Source organism: Notolabrus celidotus, chromosome 13 (genome assembly GCF_009762535.1).
Source record: "Notolabrus celidotus isolate fNotCel1 chromosome 13, fNotCel1.pri, whole genome shotgun sequence".
Lineage (NCBI taxonomy): Eukaryota > Metazoa > Chordata > Actinopteri > Labriformes > Labridae > Notolabrus > Notolabrus celidotus.
In genome coordinates, this window is record NC_048284.1 from 12,419,115 (window position 1) to 12,440,146 (window position 21,032).

Here is a 21,032-nt window from a genome sequence, read left to right on the forward strand (position 1 = left end):
CCTCTGTCCCAGCTGCAGACCAACACTACAGCGATGATGAAACGCTGAGGGCAAAGTCTGATTGACTTTACCTACATTTCTCTGCAGCACAGATACATGCATCAAGCTGAGTAAAGCTCCACATAGACAGGATGTCTGAAAAACGCACAGAGTGGCTGAGGTTAGCTTAACAGACACGTACACAGGGAGTGTATCCCCTTTCCTCTCCTGCTGTATCTCCTCCAAACTTCACCCCGTCTGAAACAACACAGAGAAGCATCCTCTCTCTCACACACACCAGCCTCCATATGCCCGCTGTATTCTCATGTGTGCATCTGTATTCAACACACACACAGTCACAAGTGAAGAGGGCACAAAGGGCACGGGTGGTCAAGCTGGACGGAAAATTCTCATGGAGCTCTGAGGCCCGCTCAATCCCAGCATCAGTCCCCCTGACCAGAATCACAGGAAACCCACGCAGGAAACCGTTTCACACAACACCACCGCAACGCTTCCTCCCGAAAAAAACAGAAAGTGACCAAATCTCTGCAGCGTGCAACGCGACATCCCCTCTACACCCCTGAAAACACCCAGGCAGTGTTTATTTTCTCCACCCAGAGGCAAGGCCGTGTAATCATGCTCTCTGTGCAAAACCAAAACACAACAAACAAACGAAAAATAGCCCTTCAACCAAAACACAGGGGTGTTAGACGAGGCATGACTGCAAACACTTCCAACTTGAAGGAGTTCAATCAATGCGACAGAAAAACACACTCAGCTTGTGCAGAAAGACGGTGGTTAAAACACAAGGCCCTGCCACGAGGTGACCAAACAAGTAACGCAGGATTAAAGGAGAAAAGAGTCACTTCCACTCCTCCAAACAAATACGGACTATTTCTGATCCCGAACCCTGAAAATATGCAACACCTAGATGGATCTCAAAAGTCTCAGTCGGACTTGAAGGAAGGAAAAGTTACTCTCCCTTCTCGTCCTCCTTAAAGTGTAAGCGATGAGTCACAGAGGCGTGATGTTGGGACCAAGTTGCCCCACTGCTGTGCCGGCTTCAGGGGTAACAACAGTAGCATTACAGGTCTGAGATGGAATCACTGTGTGTGTGTGTGTGTGTGTGTGTGTGTGTGTGTGTGTGTGTGTGTGTGTGTGTGTGTGTGTGTGTGTGTGTGTGTGTGTGTGTGTGTGTGTGTGTGAGTGTGTGAGTGTGAGTGTGAGTGTGAGTGTGCGTGTGAAGCCTCCGCTGTGTGTTTACCTCTCATGCTCCCACAGCTCTGTAATGCAATGTTAATTCACACACTAGGACAGCAATGTTACACTGCAGTGGGATCAGTATGAAATGTACAATGGTGTGATGGGTGCAGACTTGCAATACAAAAAGGTTATTGTGTGTAAAGGACAGACAGGTGGGATGGTGGTGCTGTTGCTTTGTTGCTGTGTTAACAGAGGGGTCAGCAGGACAGAACAGCACCATGTGTGAGCATGTTGATCTTTGGCTGTGTCACTTTTGCTAAACCACAACACCTCTACACTGTAAGACAAAAAAAGCACACAGACTGGGACACTCATCTGACAGCGCAAGAGAAGTGCAAAAAAACTGCAGTTCCAAGAGTGTCCACTTGATGCTGGCTCCAAAAGAAAAGTAGACCCCACAAAAATATCAGCTCAAAACAGTGCAATTTGATATTTTTCTCAAAGACCACAGAAAAATGTAAGATATTTCAGTTCTTGTTTTCTCCCATGTATAACCTTCGCTCCTCATTTCTCCATCCATCATCTGTAGGGCGGGGCTTTTGGGACAGCTTGGGGTCACTGATAGTGTACACTGTATTACCTCTGGGAGCTTACGTGTCTTTTCTCTTGACGATAATGTCTCGAGGTAAATGAAAGCCAGATGTAGAGAGAGGCAGAGCTAAGCTTAAAGTCCCCACACTGGTCGTCAAATTAAATTGTTTCCTTAGGACAGCCTGAATCTGAAAGGGCTGGCCTCGTTTGAGAGAGCTCCACCTGTCCTCTCCAAATGGCTTAAACGCTATTAAGATAAAGAGCCGAGGGAGGGAAAGGTCAATCTATCGTGCTTTCTTAAAAGCTCTCGATGGAGCACTCTCTCTCCTCCCTCTCTCTCTCTCCTCTGACAGCAGAGGTAGAGACAGGTCTAGAGTCTCTGTAGACTTTCAGCCCATTTATTCTACAGGACTTACACCAGAGGACGCTGAGTTGTGCAAGTAATGACTATTTAAGTGGGGTTATGTGTGTGTCTCACCTCCAGGGTCTGCATTAATGTTGGCTTGATGGCGTCTTTCATTAACACGGCAAGAGCTCCACTCACACCCTGACAGAGACAAAAGAAAGAAGTATGAGGGTGAGGACACAAAAACACATCCTCCTGCTTTAACGGTCGCCTGCTTTGTCACTCATTCTAATACACAAACAGTAAACAAAGATAACCCGTGGTTTCACTTGAGCATGCTCTGAGGTGTGTACAAATTTTTGCCTCCAAATGAAAAAGACGGATGTCATTTAATTGCAGCTCTGCCTCTACTGCCTCTGAAAAAACACCCAGGCCACACTTTTCAACATGAAACCAGAGCCAGCTGACCCCATCCTCGAATGAGAGGTGCTAATGTTCTGCCAAACATCGTATTTGGAGGTTACGCCTCTATTTGACGTGTTGTTTTGAGGAGGGGAAGTGGTGCATTAGTGTGTCTGGGATGAGTGGGAATTTGGAAATTTCTAAGCAGCTGAAAAACTTCAGAAAGAACAGTAGGACCTGTTTGAACATGTTTGATCTCAAAACCATTGCTTGTGTTGTGAAACAGAAGCAAACACAACACCTACATTTATGCAAAACAAATTTGCAGCATTTGTTTGTTGTCAGAAAGTCTCTAAATGGGGGGGATGCTTTTTCTCACTAGTCTGTATTTTGGACATTTGAAGTGTTTTCTTAAGCTGCAGGGCTTTAAGCCGTCTCAGCCAGCACAGTTTTGTCAGTAAATGGGATTTATTTGAGCTGCCGTGGCCTGTCAAATCTCAAAATATTCCTACCCATTGGTTGACATATTCCCACCAGCCAACCCACAGCGACAGAGCTCTCCACCAAAAATTTGTGACATTTCCTCCAAACTAAGACGGAGAAAAGCGGTGCCGGTGAAATCCCTTCATTGTGTGACATTCTGAGATGTAGCAATGATAAGCCAGCTGTGTTATTGTCTGAAATTCCCCCCACACTCCGTGAATGAAAAAAAAACCCCACACAGTAAACACACACCAGGTCCTCAGCGGTGACAGGCTGTCCAGAGCGGCTGGTCCCCACCACCATGCGCGCCAGTCTGTTTTTCATGTCCTCCAGGCTGTCTGCCAGAGCCAGGATGGCCATGATCTCGCTGGCCACGGCGATGTCGAAACCAGTCTGACGTTTTTAGAAGGAGAGGAAGAAGACAATCATACACAAGGAGTTTTAAAGTGGCCTGCAGCTGGTGGATGTGAACATTCAAAATATTTCACTGTGACAGAAAAGCAGAAATCTGTGGTTTTACAATCAGAAGCTAAGTAAAAATGTACTCTTTAACCTTCTTGAAATGAGCAAACTTAGCTGCTATGACTCTAATTAAACTGAAAATGTTTGTTGTGCAAAACATAGTGACGAGGAGCACATTAATTGAGTTTTTCTGCCTTGTCACTATCAAAGTCTGTGACATTTTCTCTCCCATACATCAGCCCTGAAACCCTAGCCAATCCTGCATTATGATGTCCCCAGTTTATGAGTGTTTCACCTCTTTTGCTTTTCCTCTGTTGTTTTCATCTCTTTCATCAAACTTTCTGTGAATCGATGAGATTACAGTTCGTCTGTCAGAGTCTGTGATAGGAGTCTGTGATAAGAGCTGTATCTCTAGCTACAACTTGGTCACCATATTAACCAGAGTTGTGGACACAAGTCACACAACATGAACTCAAGTCAGACTCGAGTCAGAATTTTGATGACTCTGGACTCTACTTGACAATATCATCAATGACTCAGGACTCGACTTGGACTTTGGCATCAATGACTCTGTACTTGACTTGGACTTTAGTGTGATGACTTGAAAGTACTTGAGATTTTGAGCTTTAGATGAGTTAAAATGACTGTACAACATCTCCAGAAGTTAATTTGTTGTTGCACCACTTAGCATTGATTATATCTTGAATGTTATGTCAGCACTCTTCTTCTGTGCGGTTAAGTTCTGTCGCTCGCACTGGTCTTATTTAAGTTTTTCTACCTCTTTCAACAAAATGTCAATAAGACTCGATGTAAACACCGAATGAAGACCATTATCTCTTTTTCTGTGACTAAGTCTTGTCACACTGGTTTTATTTTATTTAGAAAATAAAACAATTCAAAATTAATACATTGTTTTTGTCAAATTTAATAGATTGTTACACTGTAAAATGGCATTTTATTTGGTAAACAGTGCTTATGACTTATAAGGACTTGAAAATTTCACGCCTGTGACTTCGGACTTGACTTGACTTGTAATGTCTTTACTTTAGACTTGACTTGGACTTGCACATCTTTGCTTGAGACTTGGGATTAAAGACTTGAGACTTAAAGTGCATTTTGACCAAGAGTTCCAGGGTCTTTTAGCCCCCAGAACTACTTTACCCTGAATTAAAAGGCTCCTGTGCCCTCATTGTTGTCTGCGTTTCGACTGCGGGGCTGAAGTCCCAAGTAGATTGTGCAAATCAGGCCAGAGATGTATGAAGAAAAAAAATTAAATTAAATAATATTTTGAAATCTTAATAAAAAACTAAACCAGTATGCATTCCAAGGAACTCCCTCTGTGTTTCAACAACAGTTTAGACTCCACAAACACCGTTATGTTCAACCGAAAGTCCCAGGACCTGTGAAAAGTGCTACCCCCCAAGCAGGGGCTTTTCAGGGACGAGATTATCTACCCCTGCACTAAATTTAGACCCTGGTTCCTTTGGTCGAAACGCATGCTTCAGGGGTAAAGTCCCTAGTTCCAAGGTAAGTTCCTGCAGTCGAAAAAATGCCTTTACTTGAGACTTGCAAAACAATGACTTTCTCCCACCTCTGATATTAACAGTTCGCTACCATGAATGAATGGACCTTTGCTATAAAATGATATGTAATGAATGAATGATTTTAACAGTATAGTATCATATGTTGATATTTGAATACTAAAAACGTTGGCTTTCATGTAATTGACTGATACTGCTTATGAATTATGAGTGAAACGTTATGTGCAAAAAAGAAAAATCTTAGAAACTCTCAAGTTGGATAAATGTGCAACTTCTGAAAACCAGAACAAGAGATTTTGTAAACACAGTAGTTATCAGCTGTATCACATGCACAAAACAATCAAAGTCTCATGAATTGGGCCAAGTTTAGAGTATTGACTTTGGGACACTGGTCCATTGAACTGTTTTTTTATGATGTTATTTTCTAAACTGATTTAAATCAGACTTGAAGAAGAAGAAAGTGACAGGGGAAAACCAGAGACTGAATCAGAGCTGTCCACAGGGAAACGCAGAAGAAAACCAAAGCAGTCTCTATTCCACGAAACACGCACACTAAAAAAGAAACCTAACTGGAACCACATCTATCCACCAAGGAACTCCACATTTCTACCCCTACTCCAAGCGATAATACCCGGAGGGGCTATAGTGTATCCAGCGCTGTAGGAAGGTTGAGGACTGAGGAATGAAAGGGAAACAGAACGGATGAGCCGATGGCCGTAAATGTAAGCATATGCTGATCTTGCTCAGAGACTGTCCCAGGTGTGTGTGCATGTGTGTGTGTGTGTGTGAAAGAGAGAGGATGGGTGGGTCATTTTTCTCCTTCTTTAAACATTTGCTTTCACTTAGGCCTGCTTGCTTCCCATTGAGGTGAAGTGTTTATTTGCAGGATTTGATTCGGCTGTCGTTACTGCAGACATGTGTGGGATACATCTGGGCTTCATCATGGAGACAGAGGTGAGTGCATCTCTGTGTGTGCATGGGAACATTTTCATTCTATAACAATTCTTTGTTATGCAAGTATGTGTCTGATGTACAAACTAAATCATGATCAGGCCCCACCACCACTTAAACAATGTGTGTTACTCTGCAGGAACAATCTTAGGGAGACTAGGGCATCAGCAAGAGGAGACTGTTCAGCTAAACTTAGGAAAACTGCATTTGGACAGTCTGCATTTTCAGTCAGAGCAGCAGGAAAATGGAACTCAATCCCGACTCACATTAGAGACTGTACAAGCCTGTGTTTTTAAAAGTACACTGAAATTATGGCTCAAGGAAAAACAGTCGTGAGTAAATCTTCTGAATGCATCAAACTAGAGGCAATGAAATGTAATTTTAAATGTTTTGTTATTAGTGATGGACAGTGTTGAGTAGCCTATGTATTGATTTAAATGCCAGTATGTTTTTTATCATTTGTATTGTACATTCATTCACATCTTCCTTCCCAGAGACCACAGATGAAAATTAGCATATAGCTAACTCTGGCTTGACAGTTTTTGTTTTGCATGGCCCCTGTCAAATAAAGGTCTTAATTAGAAAATTCTTCTAGTTTTTCTGTGTGATTTACTAAGAGCACCGGCCTCTAAAAGCACCTGAATACTAATATGATATGTCCCTTCAATGCCTCTGTAACGGAAAGCCGCTGCAGTGACTGAGAAAATGTTTGCAATGAGAGGAATGTGACATTTAAGGATTTGGTGATGCCTCCAAAACCAACGCTGCAGCCGCATTCATACTTCTGCTTTAAAAAAAACAAACGAAGGGGTGGGTGAAAATGTCACGAGCCAAGAGTAACCACGCTGTGAGTGCTGCATACCTCTCTGATCTGTCCTTTCTCAGTGCTCGCCTGTCCCACCGTGATCTTCCTCAAGAAACGGTCGTTGGTGTCGACAACTGAAGGACAAAACACAAGAAGACAGTTTCATATCCTGCTAAATTCTCATAAAATCCACCACCTTGAGCATGAAATTTAAGATAAAAACACTGCAGAGATGACACATAAACTGTAGACATAACTTGATTTGGTACTTCAATAACACAAAAGATTTATGTTTAACAGCCAGCACTTGACAGACTGTCAATCAACTTCCAGGCGTACCCACATCCACAGACGCACACATAAAAAAATAATATCTGGCATAGAAGTGATTCCTATCTCTTATTTAAAGTAGGTGTTGACATCTTTGCCACTTTAGGTGACTTCACTCAGCACTACGCTTACTCTCTGATAAAGTGGAATTGAAAAATTGGTTACTCTGCGGCCACACTTGTAAAAAATCAGCCTGGGAACCACACTAGAAAAACAATTCCCTCATGTTGGCTTGATGTAATGAAAGGGAATGAGTGAAAAAAAAAAACCTGGTTTGTTTCATGAACTCAAAGACTCAGAGTCACACCCACAAAACATTAGGAGGTAAATCTGTTTTTAATCTCCAGAGATCGTCTTTTAAGAATGCCCTCTGGAGCCACTGGAGTAAATACCACATCAGTCACACCAGCGGCCGACCCGGCTGGTTGTTCTCACTGACAGCTTTAAAACAACAGAGCTACCACTGAGGTAACTATTCCCACACCTACCATACCCACATTTATTACTCTGTGACTGATGACTGTGATGCTTTGACTGTGATGGTGTTAACTCAATCTAAACAAGAGGACCAGAAGGAGATGAAATAGATCCAAAGCTTGATCCGTAAGGCAACTGGACTGGTAGAAATTCTTGAAGATGTTTCACCTCTCCTTCGAAAGGCTTCTTCAGTTCTGACCAGACTGGGGAAGAGCTAGAAAATATAAGCCTCTAACAGTCATGTTTGTGTGAAGGTAGTCACAATAGGGTCCTAAAAAGAGTTCTTCGTCTAGTAGTCTCGGGAATGACTGTCAGGTGATAGGAGAACAACTGCCAGGAACTAGACTTAACTAGACTACACTAGGACCCTATTGTGACTACCTAGACACACCCACAACTGTTAGAGTCTTATTTCCTAGCTCTTCCTAGGTCTGGTGAGAACTGAAGAAGCCTTTCGGAGGAGAGGTGAAACATATTCAAGACTTTATACCAGTCCAGTTGCCTTACAGATCAAGCTTTGGATTACCATGACCCTGGATGACTGAGAACCTTCACAGATGAGTTGAAGTAGAGTTATAGAGAAAATAAAGAGAGAAACAACACCGTATTACTCAGTGAATACTAATTGTAGATCTCGCTGTACCCCAAAGAGTCTCTTTGGATAGCATGTGACATCTTTTAGTTGTGGCACAGTATGAAGCTGAGTTTAAAGACCACGAGATATTTTTCTTCTTTCATGTAAATTAGATTTGTGTGATCGTCATATTTGTTTTGATCAAGGATATATCTCTGGGAATAAAAATCCTCTTACTGGGAGGCCCATTTAAAACATGCCTGCGTGCCTGTACTGAATAATTTTATAAATCATGGATCACTTTGCCTGGTGTGTTTATAATAAAGTCAGTGTATAATAAAAAAACAAGGTAAGTCAAGTTGCAGATGATCCAAAGTGAAAAAGTAATCACAAATGCATCTAAAACACATTTCACAACAGCTTCAGTTCCTGTTGATACCTCTCTGCCAGGTGATCTTGGAAGGGTCCAGGTCGAGACGGACAAAGGTGCTGACCTCTTCAGTTGTAAGTGATGCAGGGTCTGTTTTATTGATCCCCAGACGCTGGAAATGAAAGGAGGAAGAGGATGAAAGGATCAGTGCGTTTGAAGTAGTGACGATTAGTTTTTAGCTTTGATTCTACATGTGCATGAGAGGTTCAGGAGGTCGTTTATCCCGGCTGCGATAAGACTATACACAGTGCTAATGTGCACTTTATTAATACTACTGATAGTAGCTTTTAACTTATTTTATTCACTTTTGTTACCTTTTTGATGTTTTTACTGTACTGCCTGACTTTGAGAGTGCTTGGTTATGTATGGCACACACTGTATGATGCTGGACACACATCTATCTATCTATCTATCTATCTATCTATCTATTTTCTACCCTAGTCACTGTCCTCTCCTCTCATCCCAGCATGTCAATAAACAACAGCAAAGAGTTCTACAGTTCTCCCTCCTGTTGCCATCTTTGCATTCTGTCTGTTTAAACTCTTCCATAGTTGTTCTTTTACTTAAATGGAGATATGTAATGTCCATCATGATGTAAAGACAACATGAGAAAATACTGAAGGTAAAGCAGGAACATTTCAGGAAAGGCTCACTGAGGTCCCCTAGTGGACACAAACAGCATTCCTATAAGTGCTAACCATAACAGTCCTTTCAGCCGGTAATGCTTGTTGACATTAAGGATTGTGGCTCTGCAGGGTTTGGGTACTTACGTTTAGCCTGGAGATTTGAATTGGGGAAAATCTCCTCACTCCATTCACTGATGGGACCAGTCTGTTGAACAGAGCCTATAAGGTAAAACAATGACATTAGATTTATATAGTGTCCATTTAAGTGCACCTAAGTAAACATTGGGCCACTTTGTTGATGGTGATGGTTGTAATTGGGACATTAAATGCATTCATTTACAAGGATAAGTTCAGGTTAATGTCTCCTGTTACATGTGTTTTAGACTTTTCTGTGATTATTATTTAAAAACATCACAATGAAAAATAAGAGAGAATGGCATGTGTATGCAAGAAGGCTCAATGTCTGAAATTTAGGCATGGACCAGAAACAGTCCTAAAAACTAGAAGTATGCGGCTGGCCACTGCAGCTCTAGTGTATGCATGTAGAGGATGAAGAGATTAGATTATGAATAGGTGCCTTTCTTAAATAACTCAGGATAATACACCTAAAATGCATGCAATGTTGTGCCAGAGAGACCAAAAACTCTGGAACTCACTATCTTTTGATATCTGAACAGCAAGCTCTCTCTGTGTGTTTTTAAAACTAAAATAGAGACCTATATTTTTTATATAGCCTTAAGTGTGGAGCAACTGGTCTGTATCTGAATTATTTTATATATTATTATTTTTATTTATTTTTAACTTTTACTGTTTGTCTTTTATCTATTTAATTAGGGAGGTATTTTTCAATTCTTTTTTAAACTTTAACCAATTTTCTTTTATTGTTTAAGATTTTTAAAGTTATTTCTTAGATTATAAGATTAAAAAAATGTTTAAATTTAAAAAAAAAATTTCTTCAGCAGTACATTTTTATTGTTATTTAATCATTTATTTATCTATTTTAAACTTTTCCTGTTTTTTGTTATTAATTTACTTTGGGGAGGTATTTATCATTTTTTTTACTTTTACCAAATTTTATTTTATTGTTTAAATTCGTTTAAGTTATTTTCTTTTAATTGATAGATTAAAAAAATTTTAAAGTTAGAAAAGGTTCTCCATGAGTATATTTTTATTGTTACTTATTTATCTATCCATCTGTTTTTTGTTTATTTATTTTGAGTAGGTATTTATTAAATATTTTTTAAACTTTTAACCAATTTTAATTATATATATATATATAATATTTTATTTTTAGGTTAAAAAATGTTTCTCCATCTGTCCTGCATCTGCTGGAGAAACATGGTGAGATTTTAGAGCAAGGACCACAGAATTACATGACTCGTGAAAACGACGAGAAGAGAGACAGGAAATGTGGGAAGCATAGAGCGGGGGAAGACATGCAGCGAATTGTAGAGGCAGGGGGTCAAACCTGCGACTGGTGCGACAAGGACTGTAGCCTCTGTATATGCCGCACACGCTTAAACTGCTAGGCCAACGGTGCCCCTGATTTATCTTCTTTCAAAGCATTTTATTATCATCTTTCTTGTCTTTTACTATTTATCGATCGCTGTAACTCGTCTGTCTGTTTGTTCTATGTGAAGCACTTTGGGCTGCGTGCTTATATGCATGAAAGGTGCTACACAAATAAAGCTGGATTGGATTGAATTGGACATCATCATACGGTCACCTTGTCTGATTGCGTCGCCTCATGGAGCATCCTGGCATCCACGGCTGCTGCCACCAGGTTATTGGCTGCTGTGATGGCATGAATGTCACCAGTCAGATGGAGGTTGAACTGAAGCATGAGAACCAATAAAAAGTGGAGGAAACAGAGAAAAAGGAGAGTTTCAGAGATTGGGAGCAAGATATTAAAGCACTGTGATGTTGGATTATAAGGCCCCAGTGAAAACAAACCCTCCGACAGCGGGGGCTAAATGGCTGTAATCACAAAATTTGGAATCTCTTCAAACAAAGAAACCTTCTGCTAGACTTGACTCGATTCCCTCGGCCTTTAAAAATGTTATGACAAATATTCTCTCTGTTTGACATAAGCCCTGCAATTTAAAGGAAATTAACTATTGCAAAAAAAAGGAGGAGGAGTGGTTGAGGGAAAAAAAGAGTGTATTGATAGAAGAAAAAGGAGTCAGCCTTTTTCAAGGCTGTGTGCCTGGAGCTTCTAAACCAGTCTCCCTCTCTTTCCCCTCCCTGTCTTACAATCAGTCCCTTTAGTCACAGGCAATGTTATGCCACAGCTCTGGGGGGTTGTGAGTATGTGTGCATTTCTGTGTTTTCTTGCAAACTAGTGTAAGTCGGCAAGTCTCAGGCCTTTGAAGCCTGGCGCTTGTCCTGCCAGGGAGTGCAGCGAGTGTCTGTGTGTCTTACCTCCTCCATCGGTATGACCTGGGCATATCCTCCTCCTGCAGCTCCCCCTAGGTGCAGAGAAGAGGCGAGCGCGGTCAGAGGCAGACAAAACACAACAGGGATGCACAAAGCAGGAATGCTGGGCGCTGGACTCTGAGTGAACTGCTCCACCCCGGGACGAAATGTAGCAGGGTATGAGACGCTGGCCTCATGCTGACAAAGATAGCTTATCACACGGTTACTCGATACATTCCTAACTGCTGGTTTGCGGGCGCCTGTCTGCAGTCTTCTGCATGACCTTGGAAATTTCAAGTTGGATTCTAAAATAACATCTACCATCTGAAACCTCCTTTAAGAATTCAAGTGAAGCGGATGTTCACTGCAGAGTATTCTTACAAACTTCATTTCTAGAGAAACCTTCAAAATAAAAGACCCCTGTATTGACTGATTACAATGAAGTTGATAGGAAAGTAGACAGCACAACAAGATTAAAGTGCGAGATAATGAGCCATGTTCAAAACCATTAAGGCCTTAGTGTTACCTTTAACCCCAAAGGTGGGTCCCTGAGAGGGCTGGCGGAGGCAGGCGAATGAGTTCAGCTTCAGGTGTGCAGACAGAGCCTGGACAAGGCCGATGGTCACCGTGCTTTTACCTTCACCCAGAGGGGTCGGAGTTATACTACACAAGGACATTATAGAGAATGCATGGTGTGAGTGGATCTGTGTGCATCTATGTGTCACAATCACATTAATACGGGATTAAAGATCACTTCTGTTCTGGCAAAATCTCCTAAAGGACTGATTTCCAAGATCTATACTTCACTACTTTATTCTGATTCTTCAGGCTATGACCCTCTGGAGTCGCTATGGGAGCGCGATCTGGAGGTGATGTTTAATCCTGTAGACTGGGACAAGATTTGTAGCGGGGTTTTTCCTAAATGTACCTCAATCTCTATTCATGAACAGAACTTTACATTTTTTCACCAAACCTATTACACACCTGTTCGCCTCCAGAAAATGTTCCCTGACACTTCCAATCTTTGTTCTAAATGTAACATACATAAAGGTACATTTATCCACTTGTTTTGGTCTTGTGACCGCATTCTAACTTTCTGGAAGGGGGTTCACTCGGTAATCCAGAAGGTGATTGGTAAACAGTTTTCGCTGACTCCCTCTTTCTGTCTACTTAACCATGCTCCAGACAATTTCTTGGACTCGGACACTACATCTCTGTTGACAATTCTTTTGTTTCTGGCTAAAAAAAATATTTTGCTGCGGTGGTCTACTCCCCAGGCCCCTACAGTTGACATGTTGATATCACAGACCTCTGCTCTTACTCCTCTTGAGAAGTTGACTCATGACCTTAATCAAAAACCAGACAAGTTCTGGAGGAGCTGGGAACCACTGCACTCCTTCTTGCTGAGGATATAACTTATCATCTGTGCCTGGAAGATGAGGACTGTCTTTTCATTTACTTATTTGTCTCGTGTATATGTACAGCGCAGCGCTCTCTGTTAGTTTTGGGTGGGACTTTTTATGTTTTCTATGTGTTTTGTTTTATTTTGTTCTAATGTTTGTGTTTATATAATTGAAATATCAATCAAAAAAAAAAAATATATATATATATATAAAACAAAAAGATCACTTATTTTCCTTCACAGTTTCAAATACTACAGAAGAGAAGTCCCAAGTAAGACAGGAAGTTTCACTCACCCAGCAACTAGTACATATTTCCCATCCGGCTGTGTGTGGAGGCGGTCTAACAGAGAGAGTTGGACTTTAGCTTTGTTCCTGCCGTAAGCTTCAAGCTCCTCAGGCAGCAATCCAATTTCCTCAGCAAGCTGGTTCACCGGTTTGGGCGTCTGAGCTCTGGAGATCTCTATGTCGCTGACAAATGCAAGAAACAAGACAAAACCTTCTGATATAGATTTCATTATGAAGCATGACATCAGGAACAGTTTCCCTTTGGCAAATGTTGACTCATTCCCTTTAAATACCATTCTAGTTACACGTAAGACGAGCAACCACAGGACAGGATACCCCAAAGTAAGTGATACTTTGTCCTGGTAAATATATAAAGTTCTTATTGTTCCCCATATATGGTGGTAAATACCTCGGTACAGGGGTCAGGGGCTGCAGTTTGAGGCTGCGCAGACACCAAGCTTGGTACTGCTGATCTTGAAGCCAACGACTACAACCACGCACCACATTCTAGTGGACAAAAAGAAGAGATAGAGAAAACATTGTAAGCATAGACAGATAACGGAAGAATTTAGTTAAGAAATAGGGCGAGAGAAATAAAGAGATGAACCTGAGTTCTGTAAGCCGCTGTTAGGTTTCCTGACTCAGACTTTGACAGCATCTCGATGGCATCATCTAGAAACAAAACAGTCAGATACATTACTGGCTATAGACTTATTGACTTCGATCTGAAAGTTAAAGTTTAAATAACCGTGGGGCAATGCAAAGATGTGTCTTTCTTGCTCTGCAATAGCTCAAGGAATGTGATGCCTTTAAAAATACCTGTCTCACAGCGGATGACAGCAGCTCCTGGTCTCACCCAAGCAGGTGGGACATCCACATTCCCTGCCCCTAACAGCACCACAGCATCAGCCTGCATTACCTAAGAACAAAAGAAGAAGAAGAAATTAGGCAATAGAGATTTGAAAGAGAGATACCTTTAAATGAAGTGATGAAGCAGTGTAGAAGAAGTGAATGTGTATAACTGGCAGGAGCAACTCTCATGACAAATTAACCCAAAAAATTGACTGTATTATGTTGATTCTATGTTTGTTCAAACTTCTCCTCTCTCTGTGTTTTATTTTATTTGCCTGGATCATGAACTTAAGTATGTTGTTAAAAAAATGTAATGAAAATAAATATTTGTATAAAAGATTATGGTTGATGTTGCATTTTAAAAAGCTAACACTGCACCCTAGTGGTCAATCACTACAACTGCATGTTCTGTACAATAACTAGTGCAGGGGTCAGTGAGCCGCATGCTGCTCTTTTAGCCTTATACTGTGGCTCCCTGTGGCTTTGGAGAATAAATGATGAGTAATCAATTGAAGTGTATTTTACTTTTTGTTTGTTAGTTATTTTTTTTAAATTGTATATAATTTGTTAAATTTTTTTGTCGCTCAAAATATGTATCACAATCTTCGAAATTCCTGCCAGCGGGTCTCACAGATCTGCACTTATATTTTGCAAATATGTATTTTATATTGTTCAGTGAAATAGTGCGCTTTAAAAAATCTCAGTGTGTTTTTTCCCCTGAGTTTAAAATGTTCGAAACGTTTTCTTTGCATACAGAAATACAATTTTATTTTCTCTGTAGCACTTCACTGATTTCATAAGCAACAAACTTTAGTTTTCTTATACATAGCATAAAGGTAGAAAAACAATATATGCACTGTTATCTTCATTTTAGATGTCAAAAAGGATTTGCGGCTCCCGTGTTTTCTTTTTTGTGGAAACCGGGTCCAAATGGCTCTTTGAGTGGTAACAGTTGCCTACCCCTGAACTAGTGCAACCAATAGTGATGACACCAGACTGTAACGTTACAAAGTTCTGGCTTTAATAGTGTGGAGTATTGCCAAATAAATAATACTCACAATATTAGACAAAGGGGAAAAACAAAGAGACTACAAACACAGAGGAAGTGATTAAAACTTAAATTTACAGAAAAACATGCTAGGGGTAAATAAGTGATGAAGAATGTAGATCCCAATAACCCACCTGTCTCTGCAGGCTTTTGGAGCTCCACTGGCTCTTGATAACTTCCATACCACTTCTTTCAATCAGGCACTGCAGGGCCACGCCAAGGGGTCCTTCCTCTCCAACCAGCAGCACCGTTTTCCCATCTAAAGAAGCATCTGGAGAAAAGTTTGAACGCAACATTAACACATAACCAAATACTAAACACCCCATACTACCTGTATAACTACTTCAGGACAACTATTTGTCACTTTCTGGTTGACATTTATGTTGAAAACCTGCACGACATGCTAGTGCAGCCCCTCTCCACTTGCCACAGGGATACTCAGAATAACGGTGACCTGATGTACACATGAACTTCTCTTGATGCTGAAAAATGGATATCCCAACTTCATGTTCACGCTGATGTCATGAAATTGTATTTTTTGTTATATTTTGATGACTTGGAGGAGTTTAGTTTGTTTTCATGAGTAACAATATAGCTTCCTGAGGTACCATTTGCCTAGCGGTTTAAGTGCCCAATGTACAGAGGCTATGGTCCTCACTGCAGCAGTCACTGGTTAAACTCCCAGCCTCGACCATTTGCTGCATGTCTTCCCCTACTCTCTATTCACCACGTTTCCTGTGTCTCTTCAGCTATCCTATCCAATAAATGCGAAAATGCCCCAAAGAATAACCTGAAAATAAAAATAGTATTACTAACTTTCTAATTATTTAAATATCTAGTCGTTTTCATGAATTAGAGTACAGCCTCATTTTACTTATATGGACCTAGCTCTAAAAACTCACCATGTTTCTCCAGCAGATCCAGCACAGCACTGGCCAAAGGGGGCACAAAGCCTTTGCTCAGGTCTCCTCGAACAAGACGGCCCATATTCAAATCTGTTATCCTAACACAAGACAAAATGACACAATTATCAATAAAATCAAAAGTTTTACATTTTGTTAAGGTAGCTAAACAAAGAATTTGCTTTACCTTTCTAATGAAATACTAAAAATAAACATAAGTAACTTCCTGCAGACTCTGATTTGCATTGATTGTGAAGGGTGCCTCGCTAATTTTACCAGTGATTAGATACTGTAGGCACACACTGTACTGTGATTCAGTCTTAATTCTGTGCATCCCTCTGTGATTAGGCCTGAATGTGACACACCATGTGACCACTCTTTTATCTCTGCTGGGAAAGATAAGACGTCCAACTACGACCTGGATGACCTCTACTTAAAATACCACAGTAGGAATACGAAAAATGTCAGGTAATAGAAAGAAATGTGAAGAAGCAACATTTCATCAAGTAAAATATTTACAGAGCTTTTAATAGCCTGTGATTTACAGATGATATATTGCTGTCTGTTTAAGTTTGAAATACAATGATCTTAGTTTGTACCCGTCTACATCCTTCTCAGGCTTTAGTGTATTCAGCACTCGACTCGTGAGTGAAGCAGGGGGGAGGTGGAGGTAGACCCCGTGCACCCTGGGATCTTCATTCAGCTTCAACACCTCCTCTATAATCTATACACAAAGACAAACACACAGAGAGAGAAGTGACATGTTTGTGGAAAACAGTTGTGAATATGTAAAACAGTAAATGTCACAAATGTCTTGTTATAATCAACCCCAACCTCATGTCGAATTAGTAAAGCATGTTTAGATATCTTAGGAATAAAATATGAAATATGAACATGAAGAGTTAACAGGATAAAATCACTTTCAGGTCAGCAAAACTGATAAAGCACTAATGGTTCTAATTTCCAGGCTGGGAGAGAGAGTTAGAGAAAGGGAGGAACTTAAGGTGTGTTCAAGTTCAGCAGTTGATAAGTGGACCAGCAGAAAGTTCTTTAGAGCAAGGACTCATCCAATGTCACTATAAAGGCCTGTGCTATTTCCCAGGAGCTCCTTCTTTATATGTGGGGAGAGTTGACTCCATCTGGACAAGGAGAGCCAAAACTGTGAGGTTACTTCCTGGTCCCATTATTACTGAAAATACAGGCAAGTGCAAAACAAAGATTGGAGCGGTTGCTAAATCGATTGAGACATGAAGGATTAGTCACGTAACAAAGGCACAAAAGTGACAAGTAGGCAAGTGATTACCTTATTACTGACTGCTTTTTCACTAACTTCCCTCAAGCACCGTCATCATAAAAAAAAAAGACATGGGAGTGGTAAATCATGCACTGACTTGTTTAACCATCAGTGAGTAGGATGAGGTTTTGTTCTGGATTAAAACCACTGAAGGCAATACACTAATAAAGTGAGTCAGCTTCACTTACTTCATCCTCACTGCAATCCTTCGCCAGACAAATCTGAGTGATGTTTAAACCAATCTGTGGACAAACAGACGAGGAATGGTTGACTGGTTCGGATTGCTGAATGTGTTTATGAAAAACAAAATGAACAAGGTTTGAAAGAAGAAATAGAAGTGAGGTAGTTACCCTGCCGGCCATTTTCTTATTGATCTCCAACAAGCTGTCATCTTCACCTGCCTTTAAGCACACAAACATAAACAGACTCGATAACAGAGCAACCTTCAAAAGTGTCAGCTTTCAACAGATAACCTTTAGGTTGTTACGACAAAGCCCAACCAAGTGAAACAGACTTTAGTCTCTTTGCTTCATATTTCAAGGCCACCTTCAACAAACCCTTGACCCATAAACTATTGAACTTTACCTGTACAATAGCTAACAATGGATGGATGGCTGGATTTCTTCTCTGCAGAGCCCCGATTGCCTCCTTGGTGCTCTGAACCACTATCCTGTAAGAGAAAATAGATCATGTCAGGGGTTAGGGTTAGAGAAGATGACCACATTTGTAACTTTAAAATAATCATACTGATATTAAAATGATAACAAAAATAAATTTCTGTGACTGTGGCCAACTTAGCTTTTGTAAAATTATAATTAATTGTACATTTTGTCTTAAACTCCCACACTTTTTCTTTAAAAATAAAAGTATTTTGCTGTTCTAACACAATACGCAACAGTGTCACAAAATACAACGCATTATTTATTAGTTTAAAGGCCCTTAAATTTTATGATTTAGTGGAACACAAAACTACACAGGTAATGTACACAGCAAAACATAATTTACTTCCTTACTGTGTTCAGAGGTCGTTTGAAATCAGAGAAAGCAGGCATGACTTAAGAGGAACAGGTATTTTTTTTAAAACAAAGACAAGGACAAATATAAAACAGGTGTGTATCTGTTAGAGGAGTTAACGTTTGGAACAGTTGTGATGAGGAATTTAAAATGTGTAACTCCCTTTGTGTATTTAAAAAAAATGCTTAAAAATGAACAGATAAATAAATATATGAATGAAGTATAAACTGTTAACTAAAATTAGATTTCACTAAGATTTCTGAATTGCTGCTTGTTGAGATTGAAATGTTTTGAGATTTTGTTTTTTGTTTGTAAATTTGGTTCTGAATGAAATGTTTAAATATTGCTTTGTTATAAAATAACATAATAACGTGCATAATGTTGCCTATACGGTAAAAGTTATGTAAAAAGGTAGGCAGGATAAGCTTTGGCTTAAGCCTACACCTTTTTTTGGTCAGAATGTGATCGACTAAAATATATGTGGATGTGTATGCATGTTTATCTGTATGCATGAATGTACTTGTGTGTGTATGCATGTGTATGTGCATGTATGCATGTACATATCGATATGTGTGTGTATGTATATGTCTATATGTATTTTCTTGGTTGATGAATCCCTCAGTGATTGTTTTGTTTTTGATTTAATTTGTGATTTTTTTTACATGGCTCCTATGTTGTGGAGGGAAGTATTGGTTGTTGATGCAGACAAAAAAACAACTAATCTAATCAATAATAATAATAATAATAATACAAATAATAAGAATAATAATAATAATACAAATAATAATAAATACAACCAAAATATCTATTTGAGAACGGAATTAAATAAAAAAACATGAATGTGAGATTTTTTTTACACCTATCGACCACCTTACTACGTATGTGACAATAAGTGGGAGGAGCTTCGGTGTTCCTGTGTAGAGTTAACACACTGACCTATATATGAAAAATATGTAAAAATTAACCATTACAGCTTCCCTTATTGTTATTTTTCCATCTTCTTGATTTCCAAATACTTTTATATTTGTTGAGAAACTAATGAAACATCCTAACAATGCTTTTATCATTATCATTATGAAGGTAAGGCTTTGGCTAACACGCAGACAGTGATGCTAATGATGATACAAGTCACATAACGTGAAATAAACCCTTCAGAACGACCCATTCACTTCTATTGTATTTAACTCTGCCCCCCTCTGTGGAAATGTTAGCTTCGTGTGTTTGGCAACAGGCAACAACGGAGAAAAGTTACATCAGCTCGCGAAAGCCCCTCTGATAATACGCACGTGCAGGACGCGCTGCTGGTTATCAGCAGAAACGCCGGTTGGGTCGGAAGTAGCTGAGAATCATTAACCGGTGAATAAAACTTTTCTCTGGGTTAATTTTAATCATAAATCATACAAAGACAAAATGACTTCAGTTATGTGAGGCTGAATTTCCTCAAACATACACATTTCTTTCTAACCTCAAAGAACTGTCGAATTCAAACACATCGTCCGGCTGCGATTGTTCCCCGAAGCGGAGGGCTATTTTGGGGTTGGTGCCTCCGCTGGTCGTGGCGCTGGCTGTCCGGAGGATCATCTGGCTGTTGGAGGGTCCGACCGGGAGGCATCTTCTCGACAAGCCGCTGACCCTGCTTCCTGAACGGGCTGGATGTATCCGGAGGCTGCCGCAAGCACTGCGAATTATAGATAACTTCATAGCTGTTTTTTACTGATTGTACTGAAGCGGTGGGTGATAAGTGAGCCTTCTCTCTTATTCAGGGGGGTTAGCTTGGTTTCCAGCCTGCGGTAGGGTGAAGAAGGTGAAGAAGACAGGGGAGGAGGAAACAGGGTCCTGATGGAAGCACGCTGCCTTCAAGGACAGTCGGAAATTTGAGAACTCAGGCTTCAGTACACACGAACACAGGGGCGTTGCAAGGCATAAAGCTCTACTGGGGCACAGGCCCCCTACTATTTCCCCAATGAATGTATGGGAAACACTGCGGTGGATGCAACACATTAACAACTGCGCCTAAAGTCTTTTCCTATACTTCCGATGGCCAGTCCGCCCCTGATACTGGGGCACAGCTCATTTATACTGAGGCACGTGCCCCAGTAAAGGGGGTCTGGTGACGCCCCTGCTGGGCCCCCTGAAAAAATATCTCAGTAGGCCCCATCACCACAGCCAACCCTATATATATATATGTGTGTATGTATATAGATGCATATATATAATTTTTTTTTTTTTTTTTTTTTATATGTGTGGATGTAAGATGTGTTTTGTCCTCTATGTCCTTTCTTAATGGGAAAAAAAAACTATCCTGGTTATCTGACTCAAATCTATATCAATATTATAATTTTTTGACAATTTCTCCAAATGTAACTGCACAATATTCACCTTCAGACTGTCCACCTCTTTAAACAGGATTATTTTGAAACCATGTGACTTGTTGAATCACAACAAGGGGGCAGTATTTGGTATAATCTAACCTCATGAAGTAAAATAAAACTACAAAAACCGACAGTTTACTTTCAATCAGATTCAGTCACACTTGATGCTATGAAAATACGACAATGACAAGCGTTTTCAAGATTCAATGGTTTTTATTGTCAATTTTTACTATATATACGAGACATA

At 40.2% G+C, this 21,032-nt stretch overlaps 1 protein-coding gene across 2 annotated transcripts in view; it reads right to left on the bottom strand.

Annotated features, from left to right (window-relative positions):
* Window positions 1-20,280, bottom strand: part of mthfd1l (methylenetetrahydrofolate dehydrogenase (NADP+ dependent) 1 like) — a 52,721-nt gene extending 32,441 nt beyond the window's left edge. Inside the window, exons 1-19 of one of the 2 annotated variants that reach the window (XM_034699447.1) lie at window positions 19,879-20,280; window positions 17,985-18,069; window positions 17,750-17,800; window positions 17,588-17,641; window positions 16,705-16,829; window positions 16,106-16,206; window positions 15,338-15,474; window positions 14,123-14,222; window positions 13,911-13,975; window positions 13,713-13,810; window positions 13,313-13,486; window positions 12,142-12,278; window positions 11,622-11,668; window positions 10,927-11,034; window positions 9,345-9,419; window positions 8,584-8,686; window positions 6,821-6,897; window positions 3,257-3,397; window positions 2,252-2,320 (exon numbers count right to left, since the gene is read on the bottom strand). In XM_034699447.1, coding sequence (XP_034555338.1) covers window positions 2,252-2,320; window positions 3,257-3,397; window positions 6,821-6,897; window positions 8,584-8,686; window positions 9,345-9,419; window positions 10,927-11,034; window positions 11,622-11,668; window positions 12,142-12,278; window positions 13,313-13,486; window positions 13,713-13,810; window positions 13,911-13,975; window positions 14,123-14,222; window positions 15,338-15,474; window positions 16,106-16,206; window positions 16,705-16,829; window positions 17,588-17,641; window positions 17,750-17,800; window positions 17,985-18,069; window positions 19,879-20,114 — 1,983 coding nt within the window. In that variant the 5' untranslated portion in view covers window positions 20,115-20,280. Of the gene's footprint in view, window positions 1-2,251; window positions 2,321-3,256; window positions 3,398-6,820; window positions 6,898-8,583; window positions 8,687-9,344; window positions 9,420-10,926; window positions 11,035-11,621; window positions 11,669-12,141; window positions 12,279-13,312; window positions 13,487-13,712; window positions 13,811-13,910; window positions 13,976-14,122; window positions 14,223-15,337; window positions 15,475-16,105; window positions 16,207-16,704; window positions 16,830-17,587; window positions 17,642-17,749; window positions 17,801-17,984; window positions 18,070-19,863 lie in introns of both variants that reach the window. The other variant, XM_034699446.1, reaches the window with a different exon arrangement.
* Window positions 20,281-21,032: the final 752 nt, after the last annotated feature.